Raw genomic sequence first — 20,691 nt, forward strand, 5'->3', positions numbered from 1 at the left:
TACATTTTACTAACTGCAAACACTTCATTGAATTTCATTGCCCAGTGTGAGACCATAGTATCGTTTATTTTAGGTGTTTAGTGGTTTAAAAAAGTTCCATGTTTGATCTCTAGAGAAGTGTATCTGAACTACTGAAAATTAAAATATATAAAATTGAAAAAATCATTAGCCTATCCACAGTACAAAATGCACTATAAGTCAGTAAATAACTTTTTGTGGATGGGAGCAACAAAAAAAAAAAAAAAAAAAAAAAAACCGATGGCATATCATTTAAATGTAGAAATAGTTTCACTGAACAGGAATTACTTCTTCAGAAATATAAGCACAGAACAGAAACTTGGGTATGAGATACAATGACAAATTTATCTCGAAGACTGAGAGATTTACTACCTTTTGGTGAATGCATCCAATAGCAAGGATTCCAGTAAGCAATATCCTTAAGTATTAGATTCCGATTTAAATGTTGCCATTAAAACCTGTTGCAATTAAGCAGTAACAATGATAGGAGATATTAACATACATAATACTCGAATATGCCTACCTAGAGATAGAGTGACGAGTAAGGCAAAATCATGAAATTCAGACTTTATAAACTGACTTGATATAGCAGAACACATGATTTAACATTTAATTTAGTTACTAACTTAGAAGTAGAAAAGCTGAATTTCATCAATTTAGTTCTTATGTAAAATTAATTATTTATTAGTAAAATTTTAGCATTTGCATTGCAAGCATCATCAGTACAAAAATAGATCAACATGAAACTTATCAGAAACAAATAATTCAAGAAATTAGCAAAACAGCTTTAGTAAGATAATAAACAGTCAGTAAATTTCTATAATTAAAAAAAAAAAAAAAAAAGTACATTTCCCATAAGGGAGACAAATGCAGATCATTTCAGAGCTTTCTGCCATGAGGGCAGAACCCAGCATTTAGCAGAAATGGCATATTTTTCAAGAACAGATTGTTTGGGTTTATTGATAATGTACACCTTATGTTATTCATGAGCAGAGACAGAACAGATTGTCCAAAATGACCCTGACAGCACTGATTCTGTTATCTGCCTGTAAAGTTAGGAAAGTATAGCTTTAGATAAGGAAAGAAAATTATTTTTTGAATAGGAAAAAATGCCACATGAATGGTAAACTGCTCAGGAATTTCAACAATGCATTCAGATATTTCTTTTACATATAGAAGTGAAATGGAATTTTTTTGTGAGAAAAAGGAGGAATCCTATAACTGAGTTTTCTTCTGAAATACAGAGAAGTAAAGACTACAACTTTGATGATGAGTTAACAGATTCAAAGACAGACACATTGATGTTCCACACTAATTTTCTATTTTGGTCACAAATATCTAAAATTAATGTGGAATTTCTTTACTATTTTTAAGGTTACGGTGATCAGCATTCATTTTGATAAAATTATGGAGACTACTACATACTAAGAATAACTATAATTTCCTAACATTTCAGTCTTCATTTAAGGTTATTTCTGGACAAGTTATATTACAATTCAGACAATATGCTACAGTAACCCTAATTGGTTAACCATTATTCTTTTCACACAGAAATTTTAGTTTTAGATATTAAGTGAGATGTCATCTCTGTAGCACATAGAAATATACTTCTCTCCACAATGGGTTCTGCTGTTGAGCATTTCTAATTTTATTAGAATCTCACTGTTCTGAAGTAGGATCCTTTAATGGATTTGGTGATAAAACAGTAATAGAGGTTATATCCAAACTCTTTTTCTCAGTAGGATCAACATGTTTTGACAATGATCTATGAGAACAAACATCAACAGATGGAGAAACATATCTAACGAACATGTTCTCTGAAAAACAATTCCATCAAGAAAAATCATACCAGGCTCATAATTACATGCATATCTTTGAAGTGATAAAAATTCTTTTCCCAAGATAGCATGAAAAGATTAAATATTAATTTTTTGAGAGACGAACAGATCGTGAGAAACAAAGATTGAAATCTACATGATAAATTGTATAACAGCTATCTATGGCTTTCACTTCTAATATCTCTGGACTGAAAATTCCTCTTAATCTTGGTCTAAATCTCTTATATCACATGTAAGTGACCTTTATACCCTGAAAGAAATCCCATGTAATAGCAGAAATGAATGTTCCAGTATGAAAAAATATTTTGCATGGAGTACCAGCTATCGAAGCATTAATTAAATTGAAAGGTTCAACATCACATAAATTTAATGTAGTCAAGAGTTTTTGTGTAGCATCTTCATTTTCAAGAGAAGTGGTTTCTCTTGAAAAATCCACTTGGACAGATTTCGTGGAAACAGAATCTTGAGTAACATTAGGAGAAAATTTAGTACTATTGTGACTGAATTGGCACCACCATGATTGTCTTTAAGGGATATTTCATATCAAAATATAGGAATGTAGTGCAATTTATCACAGCTATACCATTTAAAGTTTTCTTTTGTCACTATAAACTTTTTTTTTTTTGTAAAATTCTTCTCTTCTGCTCTGTCTCTTTCAACTTGGAAAGTTTTCTTTTGTCAGAAACAGAAGAATTCATACAAGTGGGAGTATCACTATTAACATTTCTTTTTTTTTTTAACGTAAAATTCTTTCTGCTCTCTCTTTCAACTTGGAGATCCTTAACAAGAGAAGCTGTTCTTCTGGTCTAGTTAATTCAGAAATCTTTTTATCAAAACACTAAATTCCTCTTTTAAGGAATTCAATTCCTGAATGAAATTCAAACATTCAGAATCACTAGAATCACTGAATCTTTAATATATTTTCTGATTTGTTGATGTCAACTTAGGAGGTATTAGGTTCAACTATGATGATAACTTTATTTGAAAAAGGATTCATGGTTTGCAGTAAGCTCTCCTCAGCCATCTTATTTAATGGTTGTCCAATATTCGGTACTTCTTTTCCATATATAGACCCAAGTTCTGTTCTCAATCCATTTCTAAATTGAAAATATATAATTCTATCAATGAAGTCTGTACTATTTTCATCTGACTTAAACCTGTACATAAGACTAGTAAGTAAATCCTCAATCCAACTTTCTAGAATATTCATTTAACAAAACTTTCTTAAATAAAGCATAATCAAATGCATCTCTAGCTCTTTTCGAGTTTTACAAAAAAACACTTAGTCTTTCTCTGCAATATAGACTTCAATATTATGAACAGTTGCTCATCAGACCACCTTCCTAAATTTAATACCTTCAGCTGAATAAAGAGATCTCAGAATTTTCTTCATTAAAAATTTTGTACAGCATGAAGCTAAGTTTATACATTCTATAAATTCTTCATTTTACAGGCAAGCTGCTGAGTCACAATTTATAGTAGTCATATTGATTATTTAGGCAACACACACATTCTGATTTAAAACAGTGAAACTACAACTGTGCCAATGTTTATTTTAAGTATATGTTATTAATCCTGATGACTGGCAACATTTGTTCTGTTATTGATTAATCCATTTAACAATTTATACCAAGTTCAGTTACTTTCTCCAGGCCTATATATATTTGGTGTTTCAGTATGCAACATACTTGAAAACTGTTTTCTTTTATATATATATATTTTATTAACAAATGTGTGTATGTTTGTGTAAATGCAATATATAAAATAAAACTGTATATTAAAAAATGGGTGACCTCGCTACTCACTCATACTAATATTCAAAACCTTAACTACACCACCTGGCCTTCTCTTCATGCCTTGTGTGCTAGAAACTCACATTACAGCATGTGCAGTTTTACTGCTAAGGGAAGAAAGGAGATGGAAAAGAGAAAATTTAATAAAAAGCAGCAGCAGATGTCAAATCAAGTCATTCTATTTGGAATGGTGATAAAGATACTGAGTCCACTATCTCAAAGATATAAAAGCCAAATGTGTTAGCAATGTGTAATAAAAAAAGCAATCAGTTTGGTTGTGCAGCATGGTAACAAGATTACAGGACAACATCAGGTAATTCAAATTATTTTTGTGAACGTTTACAAAGTTTAACTAATGTTAAACTTTGTGTGGGCATTAGCTAAGAATATCATTTTCTTCAAGCTCCTTTCGCTGTAATCTTCTTGAAGATTACAACAAAAATATAAACTTGTAAGAAGTGAAAAGTTATATGAAATCTATAGTGTAGGCAAGAAGAGTGACATGCATAACAAAGGTAAAATTAGATCATGAGAGGAGACTAGTGAAGCAGGCTAAGAAAAATCCTAAGGAGTTTTGTTATGCAACTAGCAAGAGACTGATCATGGGAGGATAACTCTGCTAGATTGAGATGGCATAAGAGTGATCAAGGAAGTTATTGTGGAGCTGTTCAGTGTTCATTTCGCTAAGGTTTTTCATCCGGGGTAATGATACTATTCTAAGGAAGCAGGAAGTTGAGGAATCAATACTTCAACTTAGTTCCTTGAAAGTGAATGAGGTGAAAGTCTATAATTATTTATGTATCTTGATGTGAATAAGACTATTGGATTGGACAGGATTTCTCTACATGTTGTGAAAGAAAGTGCTGCTCAGGAAATGACACTTCCATTGATTTGGTTGTTTAACACCTAATAAGTGGAAAGAGAGCAAAACTGTTCCACTGCTTAATGGTGGAGCAAAACAGATTTTTCTAATTACAAGCCTGTTTGCATTTCTGGAGTAGCTGTTAAGGTTTTGTAGACTGTTTAGAAATAGAATACAGGATTGAGTCATCATCTTCATCAAATTCCTGATATATATACCCTAAGGGGTGTACAGGATATGATAGTACTACATAAAAAATTTACATCATTAGTAAGTACCTAATGTTCATACAAATCAGTCTGTTACCTGTCAAGACTCCAACATTATCAGATCTTATATTTCTATCTTCTAAGGTGCTTTTTACCATGTCAATCCACTTATATCTTGATCTTCCTCTGGGTTGCATATCTTATTATAAGAACAGACTAGGTGGTAATTTATTGTGTCTATAACAAATACCAGGAGCATTAAAAACAAAGGGGTTGGTTCGTTGCTTTATTAAATATGATGTGGCCTAAGATTGTTGGCATTAATGAAACCTAGCTATCAGAATCAGTGGGATCTAGTGTAATGGATATACTATTTTATGATAAGTGGGATCCAGTGTAATGGATATACTATTTTATGATAAGTGGGATCCAGTGTAATGGATATACTATTTTTAGGAATGAAAGAATAGATAAGAGAGGAGAAAGAGTGCTACCAATGATATCAGATTACATAAGTCCAGTTAGGGTAGAAACACAAGAAAACAATGATGGTAACAATGTCCCATATAGCAGTGAGTTTGAGTCTATCTGGTGTGAAGTGGAGGTTAACAGAATAAAATATATGGTGGGGTGTTGCTGCAGACCTGGTGGCTCAGTTGCAAGGGATGAAGAAATGTATTGCCAATTTAGCCTTGTGGGTACCAAACGAATGATCATTATCGGCAACTTAATTTTCCAAACATTGTTTGGGTAGAAGAGAAATCTCATGATAAGAAAGAAGAGGAATTCATTGAATTGTTGCAAGACAACTTTCTCAAGCAGCATGTGAAAGAAGGAACTCGACGTCAAAGAGTGTCGGATTTGCTCATAGCATCAGAAGGGGCCTCTGTCAAGAATATGGCTAGTGTACCACCAATTGGTGACAGTGATCATGTGTTGTGCTTTCTTGAGAAGTATCTAATCTTCGATAAAAACAGGTTACATGCTGAACTACAAAGCTAGAAATTATGATCAACTTAGGAGAATACCATCTTTGGTCCCATGGTATCAGTTACTGAATGGGAAAAATATCAGTAATGCATGGGAATCTTTGAAAAAGTGCTTAAATGAGGCAGTATCTGAATGTATCCCTAGTGTTCAAAGAATAAATGCATTGGTAGTACAATGGATGTGCAATCTTATTAAGCAAGAAATCCACAAGAAGATGATGTGGAAAGAATATCGTGAGAATAAGAATGAGGAGTTATGACATATATAAAGCTCAGGCCAGAAAAGTAATGAGTATTTTGAGGAAAGCTAAATCAGAGTATGAAAAGAAATTGGCCATGAAAGCTAAAGGCAATCCAAAAGAATTTTATCATTATGCCACAAGTAAAAGAAAGAATGAATGTGGAAGAATAACTTTATTGAATACAGATGGTACTCGAGTGTCGGAAGCTAATGAGATTGTTCAGTTAACGAGTGCTCACTTTGCTCACACAAGATATATCAACCAGGCAGGGCCAGTCTGAGAGTATCTGATGCCCCTAGGCAAAGAAAATTTAGGCACCACTATACATTGTCTCTCTATATATTTTCCCCCTGAACTATGTCGCAAAATCTGTTTCTCCGAAGCTTAGCGCCCCTAGGTGATTGCCTAGGTTCGCCTAATAATAAAACCGGCCCTGCAACCAGGTGAATGTAACATGGTGCACAGTGCTACTGCTACATTGGATGAAGAGTTAGAGGTCATAAAAATGAGGTTGAAGAGCTGCTGCATAACCTGCATAAGAATTTGTCTATAGGTACAGATGGAATATCAGCCGAATTGGCTATGCCTTTCACGTTTGTATAACTTAAATCTCAGCTCAGGAATGATACCACAGGAATGTATGATAGTTCCAATGAACAAGGGTGGTGCAAAAACTGATGTTTAACTACTGACCTATCAGTATCTCTGGTGTGGTAGTGAAGATTTTAGAGAATTTGGTAAGAACTCACATACAGAAATGGGTAGACAAAGATGCTATACTCTGCAAGGAACAGCATGGATTTACTATAAACTCTTAACTTCGATCAGGGGATGGTTGACAGACAGATATCAAAAAGTGGTATGCAGTGAGTGTAAATCTTCCAGTTTTAAGGTGACCAGTGATGTACCTCAGGGTTCAGTCGTTGGGTCATTATTGTTTAATCTATACATTAATAACATCAGGAAGGATCTAACATCAGATGTGCAAATGTTTGCCAATGATACAAAGATAGGTAGGGCAATTAGGGATGCTACTAATATTCAGCAATTACAAAATTATATGAATAGACTGAAAATTTGGGCAAAAGAAAATGGCTGTCAATTTAATGTTAGTAAGTGTAAAGTTATGCACTTTGGCATGATTAGAGTTCCAGTGGCATATTATATTAGCGGGGTTTAAGAAACTGATGAGGCAAGGGATCTTGGCATATTGGTGGATAGAATTTAAAGTTCAAAGGTCACATAGCAAAACTTGCAAATACAACTAGGTTAACTGAATGATATAATCACGTAATCACAAGAAAGATATTTATTTAACCAAATATTTCGGTCTGGAAATAGCAGACCATCGTCGGTGGTATTACAAGAACAGTTTAAAAAATATACAAGCTAGAATACTAACAATAGATCGTTGAAATTAGAACATGCCGCGTGATGTTATATCACTAAGTATGAAACGAAATATTTTGAAGTCGAAACATGATTGAATTTGCTATTAAAAAAAAAAAAAAAAAAAAAAAAAAATTAATGAGTAATCTTGATTAGGCTTTCCCAGATTTTTGATATAGATATGCAGTCATTACGATTCAGGTTGGGATGATGGAGCAAGGCCTCCACGCTTTCCTTGAACAAACGTTCGAACCTATAACGGGATCTATGTAAGAGGCGCGTTTTGGACCAAAGGATGCTGTGGTCAGTTTCAATCCCGTGTTAAGCCAAACCAGACTTTTCAGGTTTATTGTGAAGAATGGATGATTGATGTTCTTGGATTCTTTTTTCAAGAGAACGTCCAGTCTGTCCAAAGTAAGAGAGATCACAGTTGCAAGGAATTTGATAAACTCCAGGAAGAGATAAAGTTGAGCGTTTGTCTTTAGGAGAAGGAAAATGAGAAGACAATTTGTTAATAGGAGAATACGTAGCTGTTAAATCATATTTCTTCAAAATTCTTGCGATAGGTTCTGAAATACCGGAGATATAAGGAATAGGTACTCAACGTATTGAATCTCCGGTATTTCAGAACCTATCGCAAGAATTTTGAAGAAATATGATTTAACAGCTACGTATTCTCCTATTAACAAATTGTCTTCTCATTTTCCTTCTCCTAAAGACAAACGCTCAACTTTATCTCTTCCTGGAGTTTATCAAATTCCTTGCAACTGTGATCTCTCTTACTTTGGACAGACTGGACGTTCTCTTGAAAAAAGAATCCAAGAACATCAATCATCCATTCTTCACAATAAACCTGAAAAGTCTGGTTTGGCTCAACACGGGATTGAAACTGACCACAACATCCTTTGGTCCAAAACGCGCCTCTTACATAGATCCCGTTATAGGTTCGAACGTTTGTTCAAGGAAAGCGTGGAGGCCTTGCTCCATCATCCCAACCTGAATCGTAATGACTGCATATCTATATCAAAAATCTGGGAAAGCCTAATCAAGATTACTCATTAATTTTTTTTTTTTTTTTTTTTTTTTTTTTTTTTTTTTTTTTAATAGCAAATTCAATCATGTTTCGACTTCAAAATATTTCGTTTCATACTTAGTGATATAACATCACGCGGCATGTTCTAATTTCAACGATCTGTTGTTAGTATTCTAGCTTGTATATTTTTTAAACTGTTCTTGTAATACCACCGACGATGGTCTGCTATTTCCAGACCGAAATATTTGGTTAAATAAATATCTTTCTTGTGATTACGTGATTATATCATTCAGTCTTATGTCGCAAGTATCCTTAAAACAACAAACTAGGTTAACTGCAATGTATGTTGAAGCGAACATTAACATGTAAGGATAAGGAAGTCATTTTGCCTCTTTATAAGGCTTTGATAAGACCATATCTGGATTATTGTGCACAGATTTGGTCTCCTGGATTCCAAGGGGATAAAGAAACTGTGGAAAGGGCACAAAGAAGAGTTACAAAGATTATATCTGGATTATGGGATTTAGATTATGAGGACAGATTGTGAGTATATGAATTGCAGACTCAGGTTAACAGGAGAAAGAGGGGTGATGTGACAGAGGTCTATAAACTTCTGAATGGGTGTTATAGGATAATTGATGAAATTTTTTGTTATATAGAAGGTGGGGTGAGAACACGGAGGTATCCATGAAAGTCAAATTTATTTGCAGTCAAGAAAGGGGTAAGAGCTAGGTGAGTCCTTGACCACCTGGAGGTGTCAATAACAATAATAATAATATCCTTGTTTTTAATATGATATTGCCACTGATGCCATCTGTTCATGCCTCTAATTTTTCTCAGGACACTCATATCTGCAGTCTCTACTATTTGGTAGAGTGTTTTTCTTCTAACCAGCTCTCAGATCCATAAGCTAAAATTAGTTTTAACGCTGTCTTATATACAGCTAATTTAGTGTTTTGACGAATGTCTCTTATTTCATATAAATTTATTCAGTTGACTAATTACCTACCATACCAGCTTGGTTGATTCTGTTGTCTATTTCCATATTTAATTTACCATCTTCCTAAAAATCATGCCTAAGTAGCTGAAATATTTCACTTGTTCTATAGGTTCTGCATTCACAATGTAGTTGATATTTTCATAGTCTGTGTCTTGCTATTAATGATTTTCATACCAAATTTATTACAACAATTATCAAATTTAGTCAGGGAATCTTACAGACTTGTACTGAATTTATTTTGAAACATAACATCGTCTCCATAAAGTAAAGAACTGAGAATAACATCTCCAATTTTGATATCAGGTTTAATACAACTTTCCTGAATAACAGAGAGGATGATGTACACAAGATTTAACATTAAACCATCTTCCTGTATTTCCTTCAATTCTAACTGCTGACTTACAATTCAAAGAAAGATTAAGTATTGCTTGATATAATGCCCCATTGACACCATACAACAGTAGCATTTTGAACAGATTTTCTCTTGGCACCTTGTTATATCCAGATCTACAAAACTTAAATACAGATCTTTGTTATATTTCCATGATTTCTCAACTATTTGTAGTAAAGTGAAAATCTGATCCTGACAGCCTCTATTTGGCCTGAATACAGCTTGTTCTTCGACAAGCTTCTCTTCCGCATCCTTCTCAACCGTTCTTCAAGTATGCTTGCATAAATCTTACCAGGAACACTCAGTAGAGAAATACCTCTGTAATTCTCACATTCATCTCCAATCATCCGGAATTCGATCCTCTGTCCTATAGACATTTCTGGTTGAATATCATCTACTACTCCTGCTGCCTTTCCACATTTCAGGTTTTTTCTACTTCAAATATGGATATGTATTCCTGACTGCATGCCTGTTGAGTGATTTTTTTTTACAACTGTGCTATCACCGCTTGTTTCATTTAGCAATTTTTTGAAGCAATCACTCCATACTTCAAGTATATCTTTTACTCCAGTTTTCATGTTGCCTTTATTATCTCTAATTCCTTTTACAGCACTCTTTCCTCCTTTTCTGAGCTTCTTCAACAACCACAAGAATATCTCGCCACCTTCTCGATTTTTATTTTCTATGCTCTTACCATCTTACTATGACTTTTGTTTAGCTTTCTTACATTTGCCCATAGATACATTTGTCTTTCAAAACAATGTATAGATGTGAACAAGTATTTTCAGCCTTGAAATTCATTAAAAACAAAATGAGGTCGCATGTAACTGATTCAAATTTGAAGAATTCTCTGCTGCTCTCAATAACTAATTTAACTCAAAACATTAAATGCTCTGCAAAATGAAAACAGACTCAGAAGTCTCATTAAGGTAAGTAATGTTTATCTTGTTTTTATATTAAATCAATATATCATGTCTATATTAACATATTTTTAATTTTTATTAGGAATTTTTAAGGATACAAGAGTTGTATAGTGCATCTGAACTTGTACATGAAAAAATTGGTGCATTGAACATGATTACCAATATTGTAATTCTGAAAAACATCATATTAATTTTGAAAAAAATTATTCATAGTTACATAATAATGTAAACTATCATGCTATACTAATATAGGTATACTGTATCCTCCCCCTCTTTGATGATACATCAAAGAACATCTGCATGTGTGTTAAAACAGTATGTTCTTGAAAATAGATTCCCATGCCCTCACATCCAGTTCTAAGTTCGGAATTTCAAGACATGATGTGAATAAATTATTATTTTCAATGCAAGCATGTTTCTTTTCAGATAATCAGATTGCTTAAATATCTTCATAAAAGTTTTCCATTACAACTTTCTCTTTACAGTGAAATATTTTCCGGCTTCAGACAACTGGAAATTATTTTTAACAAGTTTCAAATAAAAGATCTCTCATTCATGCAATTTCTTGTGTTTTTTGAGATGACGTGATATCCTAAATGATTTCCCACAACTTTTACAGACAAAAAGACCTACATTTATATGAACTTTTGTATGTTCTTTCAGATGATGTGCCTGTTTAAATGATTTTCCACAGGTTTCACAAGTAAAAGGTCTTTCATTTGTGTGAGTTCTTATATGTTCTTTGAGTTGACTTGACACTTTAAATGATTTTCCACAAATTTCACAAGTAAAATGTCTTTCATTTGTGTGAATTCTTATGTGTACTTTGAGATCACTTGATAATTTGAATGATTTTCCACAAGTTTCACATGTAAATGTTCTTTCATTTGTGTGAGTTCTTGCATGATCTTTCAAATGCCTTGATACTTTAAATGATTTCCCACAAATTTCACAGCAAAAAGGTCTCTCATTTGTGTGGATTCTTATATGTTCTTTGAGATAATGTAATACTTTAAATGATTTCCCACAAAGTTCACAGTGAAAAGGTCTCTCATTTGTGTGTGTTCTTATATGTCTTTTCAGATCATTTGAGAATATAAAGGATTTCCCACAAGTTTCACATCTAAAAGGTCTCTTATTTTTGTGAATTCGTATGTGCATTTTCAGTTGAAGTAATGATGCAAATGACTTGCCACATGTTTCACATGTAAATTTCATTTCACTGCTGTGAATTTTTTTATGTTTTTCCAGATAACCAGGTTCTGAAAATAATTTTCCACAAAATTCACAAGTAAAAGGTTTCTCGTTCGAGTGAATCCTTATGTGTTCTTTCAGATGACTTGACATTATAAATGATTTGCCACAAACTTCACATATAAATGGTTTTTCTTTGGTGTGGATCATCATGTGTACTTTCAGAGAATCAGATCGGTTAAATGACTTCCCACAAACATCACAAGTAAAAGATCTCCCATTTGTGTGAATTTTTATATGTTTTTTCAAATGACTAGATAATGTAAATGATTTACCACAAGCTTCACAACTAAAAGGCCTCTGAGTAGAATGAAGCTTTCTGTGCTGTTTCAAATTGTTTAAATGTTTGTATGATTCTCCAATAGTTTCACATGATAGATGTAGCTCACCAGTGTCAAATTTCTGTTGTTCCAGATAACTGAAGAGTGTGAATGACTTCTTACAAGCATCACAAATAAAAGTGTCTTCATTAGTATTACCTGCAAATTGCAGGTTCACTTCTTCTGACTGTCTATACGTCTCTCTACAAGCATGACATAAAAACAGCTTTTTGTTCACCTGTTCTTCTGTATTTGTGAAGAGTATTGAATTCTCAATTTTCAGGAACTCTTCCATAACTATCCTTTATACAAAAACCAATTTAATTTTATATCTTCATAGAAGACCAAATGAACTATTTTGCACTAAATTTAGGACAACTTATAATTCGATATCAAAATTCATTTTTGCCTCCTTTTATAAATGATCCAATTTGTGTCTAGGAAGAAAAGAAAAAAAATGCTTTTAACAAGTAAATATATTTGTAATATATTATGTAATTGTACTATTAATATTTATTACACTGATAAATTCAAAGGCATGATAATATTATATAGTATGCATCCATTTAAAAAAAAAAAAAAAAAAAGAAGAGAAATAAAAGCATGGGAATTACAGAACAATTTCCCTTCTGAATATTTTTGATAAGATTAATGCAAATTAATCTTACCAAAGATTAATTTGGTAAGATTATCCGGACATCCAAACCATATTAAAAAATTTCGAAAGTCTTTCATTTAATTTTTCACCTGCATTTTTGTATAGTTCTATATTTATATTGTCTTCTCCTGGCGTTTTCCTATTTTTCATCTTCTTTATTATATTTTTCAGTTCTAACATTGTGATATTTTCTGTTAGGTCATTCTTTGTCTTATAAAATTTTAATTCATTGTTCTCATCTGTCCAGAGATTTTGGAAATAGGTCACCCATTTTTCTAAATCTATTGTTTGTATTTTTATCTTTTCTTTTATTCTTGTGTAGAGGCTTAAGTGCTGTGAGGTCATTATGTTGGAGGTTTAATGGATTTTTTACAACACTCAAAAAGAATTAAAATAGAATTTAATACTTCCTATATTTCGTCCTAGTCACTAGGACATCTACGGGGATTACAAAGACAATTAATGTAACATGCACACAAAAACTTACAATACTAAGCCCAACCACGTGGGTGACAATAAAGTCCTATCTAGGTGGAGTGCCCTCTAAGGGCAGTAGTAGGTGGCCTGGAATGTAAGGTGGGACCTCTGGTGATGACTGTTTCCCAAATCTTCGGAAGCTTAATGCAACCGTATTTGTTAAGATTTGGTTGGTTTCTGAGAGCTGCTGCTGCATCTAAGAAAAGTCTCTCTTTCTTGAATTTGCTGTGGTGGAGCATGGTGGTTTTCTTCCATGATACTCTGTGGGTGGTGTCCAAAACATGGTCAGCCAAGCCTGAATGGCCATAGTTGTGTTTAACGATGTACGACTTGTGTTCCTCCAGGCGGTTGGATGCTGATCTGCCTGTCTGCCCAAAGTACGCAAGCTTACAGGAACAGGGTACTTTGTAAACTCCAGGCAGAGAGAGAGGAGGGAGCTGATCTTTCGTAGAACGGATAAGGGTAGCCAGTTTGCGGTAGGGCTTATATGCTGTGTGTAGGTTATACTTTTTTAGTATCTTGGCTATTTTTTCCGAAGTGCCACGGATGTAGGGTATGGTGATGGCATTTTTAAATTCTTGTTGATGAGAGGGATCGGGAATGGGGGAGGAATTGATTATTTTTTTGATGCTGTGTTTGCTGTAGCCTCTGACATCTTAGATCTCTTTTCCTTCGCCATCAACTCTGGGTATTTCGCTTGGAATAACAAAATCTACAAGCAGATAGAGGGAACCCGCCATGGGCTCCCCCCTCTCACCCCCCCCCCCCTTGCCAATTTCTATATGGAAGATTTCGAAAAACGAGCCATAGACTCAGCCCCACTCAAACCTTCTATCTGGCTAAGATATGTAGATGATGTGTTCTCTATTTGGCCTCATGGCCCAGACACGTTACACTCCTTCCTCGGTCATCTCAATAGCCTACATCCAAGAATCCAGTTTACTATGGAAAAGGAAAAGAACAATTGTTTACCCTTCCTAGACACCTTAGTCATGCGCCTGCCTAATGATACACTTGCCTTCACTGTATACAGAAAACCCACACACACAGGCAGATACATTCACATTATGCTGATTGGCCGGTAATTTTCAACAGCAGCCTTGGAACCACCTTTGTGCAGTGGAATTATTTCCCCCTCTTTCCACCCCCTTGAGACTGACCCAGACCCAAGGCTCAAATTAAACAAAATGGTCAAGGGCACTGACAATTCTTTAGCCGCTTCACGTACGACACAAGCTGGTACACCATCCAATCCCACAGATGTATTGACATTGAGGGTCTGTAATAGACTAGTTACCTCTACTTCATTCATCACAATTCCAGTATAAGCTGTTGGTTCTTCCATTCCTGCAAAGTCACCACCTGGATGATATACTCTTGCAAAGTGCTCGCTCAGTAATTCCACAATATCGACTGATTCGGTTACCTCCCTACCCTCAGCATTTTTTAAGATCATTCTACCATGAGCATTTTTCCTTTTACTTGCAACATATTGAAAAAACTGTTTGGGATTCTCTTTAGCCTGCATGGCCAATTTTCTTTCGTAATCTGCTTTTGCTTTTCTTACCACCCTTGTTACTATCCTGGCCTGAGCTTTATACTGTTCCTGCGCCTGATGGTCACCTTTCTCCTTAAATTCCCTCCACAATTGTTTCTTTTTTTGCAGCTCAAGCTTAATAGTGTTATTCATCCATTTAACCCCTGCTTGATTTATTATTCGGACTCTTGGTATACAGTCAACCACTGCCTCCTGCAAACAGTTCTTTACGACCTCCCATGCACTATCAACATCCAGCCCTTGCAGTTTGACATGCCATGGCACCGAGCCAAGCACACACCTAAGCTTGTCATACTTACCAGCCTGGTAATTCCACATATACCCTGTCTTAATTGTAAATTCCACTCCTTTAGCCACCTTCGAAGTCATGACCTTATGGTCACTCTCACCAATTTGTGGCAACATGGTCATGTTCGTTACAGCCACATTCTCAGTTGCAATTACAAGGTCCAGCACTCTCTGCCCCCTGGTATTTTCCATTACATGTTGCCATAGATAGTTGTCCCTTAATAACCGCATAAAATCCAATTCCTTCCTCCCATATGCCCTCTCCTCTTTCCAGTCAATGTTACCATAATTGAAATCACCGATAATAATTACCGTCCTTCCACTCATTTCTTCTATTTGCCTATGCATACTATCCCCACCATCTATTCCATCACCTAGTCTATAGCAGTACCCAATTGTATATTTTGTTCTGCTAGATTCTTTCTCACACCAAACAGCCTCAAATGTGCTCTTTTTTCTATCCTGCAGTTCAATTTCTATACTCCTTAGCTGCAGCTCATCAGCTATCATCAATAACACTCCCCCCCCCCTTTTTATTCACCCTGTCACTCCTGAACATGCTATACCCGTCGCATTCAATCCCACTAGCTTTATCATCTTCTGTCAGCCATGTTTCACTAATACCAACAACCTGCAGCCTGGAAGTGCAAACCATGGCCAAAAACTCTTCCTTCTTGTTCCTAATACTCCTGGCATTAGTGTATATGAATTGTAGAAGCCCATTTGTCCCATCCCTACTTTGATGCCTTATACTAACTATCCCATTCTGATTTGCTGTCCTTCGTGCTTGCTCAGGCATAATATACTCATTCATACACTCAACTGCCTCCCTAAAGTCTGCATATCTACTCCCCCCCCCCTTAATAAATCTAGTTTCCCTGAGTCTGTACATCTACTTCCACATCATTCATCAACACTTTTTCAAGTCTCCGTATACACCAACTCCATTCAAATGTAACCCATCCATCTTATATAAGTCCTTTCGTCCATCGAACTCATTCCACACCACTCTCCATGCATAACCCACGCATAAAGTCATTGGCAATTATGGTCCTCCTCCTAAACACTTCGCTGTCATACCGCGGTAAGATACTCACCATCCTAACTCACTCTTCTCTTTTGCTACCTCAAATAATTCCCTCACATCCTCTATCATTTCCATTTTGTCCTCTTTCAAATCATTTGTTCCTGCCACAATTATCATCTCTTTCACCCTCTGTTTTTGCAGTCGAATAGATTCGCTGACGTCCTTTATGTTCGTACCCAGCTGGTACGACTTCATTAAACTCTCAACTATTACACCTCTTAATAGCATATCCCCATACAGCACTCGCTCCTTCATTTTATTGACATTTACGAACATTCTATTATTTGCCGTCACAGACTTTCGCCGGTTATTTGTCGGTACGTTCAGCACACATTTTTCCATACGCTCCAGTTGCCTTTTAGCTCTGTGTATCGCACTGTTCAAACGGGCAATTTCACTACTCTCATGTATCTCACCTTTTCATTATCAATCAAATCATCCATTCGTTCAGTATTTCTACCCTTGCGTATAACTCGCACCCCTGATTTTACTTTTACAAAAAAAGACTTTAAAAAGTTTCGTATATACAGCGCACACGAAAAAAGAGCTTAAACACTTTCACATTGGGACGATAACTCACTCCTCGCAATAAACAACACACTCTCCCGAACAGCCAATATACTGCAGATGCAAGAAAAAAAAGTGTAGTTTAATTGTATCCCTGAATAAGGTACAGAGGCTTCTGCAGTCTGTGTAATATATTTCTCAACAAATAGAGATTTGTTGAGAAATATATTAGAGACAGCTGGAATAAAAATGGCACTAACTAATTAATCGCATGTCCTCTCCCACAGAAACTATGTTGTATATAATCAAGCAAAACCATATATTGCACACAAACATTGTATCTAACTAAAAACCATTGTCCAATTTTTCAATTACATGAAATAAGTGTTTGTTTTATTGCATTCGAAATTCTCGATGTCATTATGACAGATTACAAAGGATGACTTCAAATAAAATTCTCCCAAGAATCAAAACATGCCATATAACGAGTGGGTTCGCCTGCCAGCTCAAATGCAAACAAGCAGTAATTAAAAATTCAAAGAAGGGTTGAAACTTTGTGTTTCAACTACACCAATCATAAGCATGTCTTCATAGCTGCTCTCTCTTGTAAAACAAAATTTAACTTGTACGTATTGTAATAATTTAAAAAAAAAGTTGAATAATTTATAAGCATATAAAAGGATATCACCTGTAAATCACTGATGTGTCATAGGTTCATCATCTAGGATCTAGAGGGCGATATCCAGTTGATTTCCTGATGTTGTAGTTCTCTTCTGTTCATGGCTGGTTGAGTTCCTCAAAGATGAATTTTTGCCATTTCTTTCTGTCTGCTGTCTTTTTATGAAGTTCTATTATGGAATTTAAGTGGGTGCTTTCTTTAATGGTGTCAATCCATTTCTTTTTTGGCCTTTTTCTGCTAAGCTGTCTTCAATTCTACCATTTCATAATATATTTGGTAGTCTTTCTGGGTTCATTCTTGAAACATGTCCAAACAGCTTAGTTGACTCTTTTTTTAGTACTGTAATTATTTTTTCTTTAAAGTTAAGTTCTTTGATTTTTTCATTTCTTTTTCTTTCTGTCCAGTTTTTGTTCTAATGATTTTTCTTAGGCATGTCATTTCAAAAGCATTGAGTTTATCAGTTTCTTTTTTTCTTAAGATCCATCATTCTGAGCCATAGAGTACTCTGAGAATTATCATTGTTTTCCTCATGTTACTGATCCAAACAATATGGGGGGATGTGATCAATAAAGAATCCCTGCAAGTTGAATTGAACAGAATTATTCAATAGGTATACGTTATTCAGGAATAGTTTAATGTTGCTAAGTGCATTTGGAATGGAGGATATTGCAAAAAAAAAAAACACTGCTATCTTATTGGTAAATTCTGAAGAAAACACTGATTAAACTAGGGTAACATGTGAGGTTGTTTACAAGAATAGAAAACTCTTTCAAAAAGTTAAAGGCAGTTTGATGTTGCTAAGTGCAAGGCCATGCACTTTGGATGCTGCAGGCAGAGTATTATATTAATACGAATGTTCTGCAAGTAATCAATAAAGGCATCTTAGCAATAAATTCTGAAGAAAACACTGATTCAACTAGAGTAACATGTGAGGTTGTTTGCAAGAATAGAAAACTCTTTCAAAAAGTTTTCTTTTTGTTGCCACTCGAGATTTCAGCTAACATCTTAGTGAAAAGGCAAAATAAAGAATAATGTAATAATTGTATATTCTGTTTAGTAAGGTCTTAACTATGCCATTTAGATCATATACAGAATTCCAAGTGTTATAATGTAAACAGTGGTTTACAATATGTGAAGATGAAAAGAGGCATCTGCTTCCCAAAAGAGGATTTTCAAAAATGCTAGGAGTCCAATTTATTTTTTATTTTTATTTATATAAATAAATAAAAAAATATATAAATCATTCTCCAGCTGTGTTTGACCAGATGGCAAACATATCAACCATGCAATGGATCAAAAGAGTGGGCTATGAATAAATAAGATGGAATAACCATTCTTCAAAAGTGCATGAGATAATTTGCCAATGGAAAGATAGAGAATGCCTTATAGCATTCCCTTTGTCTGTTAATATATTTTATTAGTCCATATAAAATATCCTGAGTACATAAACTCAAAAAAATTTCAAGATGATGGAGCTAATACAGAGAAAACCCTGTATTAACTCATTATAAAGATTGGCACAACTAATACTGTTTCATCCATGCTGGCACTAAGTGCATGATTACATATCTTTAGCATAATAGATACTTAACTACCAGAAGCTAGTGCTGCAACCTCCAAAGAAACAAACAACCCATTGAGAAATTTGACCACATCCTAATCAGTCTCCCACCCACGTTAATGCTGCTGATATAACAATCCTCTACTTGTCATAGAGTAATCCTTTATAAGTTTCCACCATAAATAAGAGTTCATTTGTAACTGACTTACCTGAACTGAACTAAAGATCCCGTTTGTTCTTTGAGTAACTGTTTGCGTTAATAATAAAGAAAATTACTGTAAAAATTAGCTGCACCATCAGTGCAAGTAACGCTAATTACACCTTTATAAAAAGATATGAGCCTATCAACTAAAATCAGATGGAAGCAGCAGTGCCGTAACGAGGGTATGAAGCGCCTGTAGCAAGTGTCTAACTTGCGCCCCCCTAACCCAAAAATGACAAAAATTTTGAAAAATTTAAATGCGACAAGTTATGTTTTACTAAATACAATATGTTAAATACTTACTATTAACCCCATCAAAATGAGTTGCCTGTAAATCCAGTTATGTATTTGTATAAATAAATAATCTATTAAATAAGAACAAAATTTTATTCATATTCAGTGACAAATAGATTAAAGAAATACACGACATAGGTATAATATAAAATAATATAATAAAAACATAAATAAGTTCAGCATATTTTATAACAGACCATGTTTTTGCAATATCTTTTTCAATTGATATTATAGACATTTTTTCAGGGGCTCACATCGGTGAGTACGGGCATGGCAAACCCGAGATACCCAAGCTAGACCTGATCTTACTTCATACAATATACACTTGGTATATCATATCTGGAGACTGGTCTTCTACTCTCTCTCTTACTTCTTATTCCTCCCACCTCCCCAGTGCTATTAGAGCAACTCGAGAGCGAGGGTGTGACTCTTACCTCTCAAACTGTAGTTTCCACTATCTACTAAAAAAGGCAAGCCTAGTTGTCTTAAGGTGGCAGCCCCACCTCTAGGATACCTATTGTCATGCTAGTCGCTTGACATAGGGAAACACATATTACTTTCAAGTCTCAACCAAATCCAAACCGGACAGAAAGCATGGGAAACGATCGCAAACTGGAAAAGGTTAAGAAACTTTGGAAAAAGAAAAACGCGGTGAAATATGCTACATGGAACATTAGAAGAATTAAATAAAAATTTTAAATGACGAAAATATAGAAATTGCAGTTCTTACAGAAACAAAAAAGAAACGTAAAGGAATAAAAGAAACAGCTAACTACAATATCATATATAGTGCAGTGGACAAACAAATACGTGCAAAAGCTGATGCAATGATTTGGATCCATAAATCAATTAAAGCAAAAATAACTCATTATACATACTAGAATGAAAGAATATTAGAAGTTCAATTAAAATTAAATAATGGAAATTTAACACTTGTTGGAGTGTATGCCCCCTGAAGGAGGAAAAGAAGAAGAAGAAAATGATCACTTTTACAAATAGTTACAAGGAATATATGAAAAATAAGTTGAATAAAACAGACCATATAATTATAGCCAGAGATCTTAATGCCTGAATAGGAATGAAAAAATTAACAATAATATACAAAAATTCGGAGAACCA

The 20,691-nt window shown here is 34.5% G+C and overlaps 2 protein-coding genes across 2 annotated transcripts in view; both read right to left on the reverse strand.

Annotated features, from left to right (window-relative positions):
• The window catches only part of LOC150099229 (uncharacterized), a 54,115-nt gene extending 34,718 nt beyond the window's left edge, over positions 1 to 19,397 (reverse strand). Inside the window, exon 1 of the mRNA XM_090403830.1 lies at positions 19,286 to 19,397. The gene's annotated coding sequence lies outside the window, so the exon portion shown is untranslated. The remainder of the gene's footprint in view (positions 1 to 19,285) is intronic.
• Positions 10,811 to 20,691, reverse strand: part of LOC150099231 (uncharacterized) — a 139,949-nt gene continuing 130,068 nt past the window's right edge. Inside the window, exon 3 of the mRNA XM_090404287.1 lies at positions 10,811 to 12,563. Within this exon, the coding sequence (XP_090260413.1) occupies positions 11,237 to 12,563 (1,327 nt within the window). The 3' untranslated portion in view covers positions 10,811 to 11,236. The remainder of the gene's footprint in view (positions 12,564 to 20,691) is intronic.

The sequence above is a fragment of the Typopeltis vanoorti genome, chromosome 14 (genome assembly GCF_054136105.1).
Source record: "Typopeltis vanoorti isolate ZY-2024b chromosome 14, IOZ_Tvanoo_1.0, whole genome shotgun sequence".
In the NCBI taxonomy this organism is placed as follows: Eukaryota; Metazoa; Arthropoda; class Arachnida; order Uropygi; family Thelyphonidae; genus Typopeltis; species Typopeltis vanoorti.